Below are 2500 nucleotides of genomic sequence, written 5' to 3' on the forward strand. Positions count from 1 at the left end.
TGAAGAGACAGACAGGTACCTTCAGCGTAGAGTCTCTCAGCCAGGAAGACAGCATCCAGGTAGGCGTAGTGGTTCAGAGCCTGCCACACTGCAGCCTTGAAGACACACACACACACACACACACACACACACACCAGATATGACCCATCCGTCTAGAACAGGTCCACTAAAGCTCGGTGTGGGTCAAAGGTTCTGGGTGGGTGAACCCGACAGAACGAGGCTCTGCTTCAGTGTGATTGGTCCTTCACAGAGAACTCCTCCCATAGCAATTCCCTAGCTTTCAGTTGGTCGACCATCACATTGACGTGTGTTTTAAAGTCCATGTGTTGATGGCGGTCAAACCCAAACCCCTGCTGGAAGCCATGAGGGGAGTCAGAAAGCTCCTCGGTGGCAAGGCGCTGGACATGTGGAAGCCATACCATGTTTCACAATGTTGTCACCCTAAGGACAGCATATGAGACCTCCATGTGGGTCACCAGACCAGGTGACTGATGGGTAATTCATCATCTGAATTTCTATTGACCATCGAAACCCGTTTATTAAACTACATGGCAACAGTTCATTCTGGTGACGTCACAAATAAAACATACTTTACTTTGACTGAAGGTTATAACTCTGTTGAGAGAGAGAGAGAGAGAGAGAGAGAGAGAGAGAGAGAGAGAGAGAGAGAGAGAGAGAGAGAGAGAGAGAGACACACACCTAGCTGCTGTTAGCTACAAGAGGCTAATCAGCTGTTGGCTAACCTTAGACTCACACTAGTTCCACTAAAACAGGATAAGTGCTCGTGCAGCAGTTCCTTGGTGGACTTTAGGTCCCTGACCCTTGACCCCTCAGATCAGGTTCATTCTCATTAGTTAACGTTCGTTGGGGTTGGCTAGCTAAACGTTAGCCTCGGGGTTACTTAGCAGCTGATATGCTACTGTTAGCATATCAGCTGCCAGTCAGCAGAACCAATAACTCTGATAATAACTCTTATAATACCTCCATAACGACCTGAAACCAACCACTGTGACCCACTCGTGGTTTGGCTCACACACATGAAACCAAACGGGTCTGGTTCTGGTGGAATATTAACTGAAATATCTGAATGAGCTGCATGTTGAGCTCAGCCAGAAGACAGATATGAAGTATATAATATAAGATCACATTAAACCACAGCCGAGGTGACCAACGGGACCAAGTGAAGAAGTAAAGCTCACAAGAACATTCCTCTCCTTGTATTGTGTTCCCTAAACCGCCGGAACCCTTTAAGTGGACTCTTTCTAAACGGGGTCTGGAACGACCTGAGCTTATGTTAGCAACCAAAAACCCGAACCTACAGGCCCCCAACAGAAGACCAGGGTCCGGGTTTACAGAAGACCAGGGTCCGGGACTATCAAGGACCAGGGTCCTGGTCTACTGAGGTGTTTCACACCAATAACACCGATACAGCCCCCGGGCTGCAGCGGGGCCTGTGGCTGGGTAGCAGCTCTCAGACCACGGACTGGAGCCGCAGTGAGGCCGGGGCTCCCTCTCCCCTTTCCGGCTTGTGACAACGAGCTGCAGGCGTGTGTTTACCTGGACGGGTTCCTGCAGCACCGTCATTCCGCTTCGGGACTCTGTCTTCTGCTCCGGGCGTCTGTTTCCCTCTTTCCTCTCGGCTCTTTCTTCACTTCGCTCTCCAGGAGGAGCTGCGGCCGAAGATTTGAACACACCGACCGTTAACAGCCGAATCTAGCCGAACACAGACGATGATTCCCGAGGAGGGGGAGAAGACCGAAGCGAACAGCCGAACACAGCCGAACATAGCCGATTATTCCCGAGAAGGGGAGAAGGCCGAGGCGGAGAAGAACGACTGACATACGGAAAGAGCCGAAGCTGTAAATGAGCCTCCTCTTGAAACATCCTGTTTAGCGGCTGTGGAACTAATCCGATGTCCATCTGTCCTCACTACCAACATATTGAATCACTCAATTTAATGGTATACCTTGTTTCAATGTGGGAATGATGTAATGTTGTGTTCCACAGAGGGTCATGTGATCTGGTGCGTGAAATGATGATTTTTACTATTTTATACATTTACAATTGTATTTAATCATAAACCAGCCACAGCTGTAAGTGCTGCTGCACCTGGGGGTGCTGGTGCTGCTCCCCGCGGCCTCTCCCTGCGCCCGCGCAAAGGCCGTCAGGGGTCTGCGGCGATAACTTGCTGTGCATCAGGATTGAGCCATCTCATCCTGAATAGATTGACAGCTTTTTGATATCTCATTGCGTTTAGACAACGTTGTCTCTTGTTTGTCAGTACTCAACACTGAGACTATTTGGACTAATGTCTCATAATGTGTTGTGTATGTGCACATGGCATCCCACAACATGCAATACATCTTTTGTGTGATTTAAACATATGGCGCTACAGTAATTCGGCCAATTTGGGATTTTTGGGCAAATTTGTAATTTTTCGCCTTTTTATCGTTTCTAGTTCTCCAAACTCGTCCTAGAATATTTATGCTATGAACTTGAT

At 48.6% G+C, this 2500-nt stretch overlaps 1 protein-coding gene across 1 annotated transcript in view; it reads right to left on the minus strand.

The window, feature by feature from the left end:
- cdc27 (cell division cycle 27) overlaps nt 1-1699 on the minus strand; it is a 3683-nt gene extending 1984 nt beyond the window's left edge. The window contains exons 1-2 of the mRNA XM_068601957.1: nt 1558-1699; nt 20-95 (exon numbers count right to left, since the gene is read on the minus strand). Coding sequence (XP_068458058.1) covers nt 20-95; nt 1558-1584 — 103 coding nt within the window. The 5' untranslated portion in view covers nt 1585-1699. The remainder of the gene's footprint in view (nt 1-19; nt 96-1557) is intronic.
- Between the last annotated feature and the right edge of the window lie 801 nt (nt 1700-2500).

Source organism: Clinocottus analis, unplaced genomic scaffold, assembly GCF_023055335.1.
Source record: "Clinocottus analis isolate CAN_PGR_092001 unplaced genomic scaffold, fCliAna1.0.p SCAF_56, whole genome shotgun sequence".
NCBI lineage: Eukaryota > Metazoa > Chordata > Actinopteri > Perciformes > Cottidae > Clinocottus > Clinocottus analis.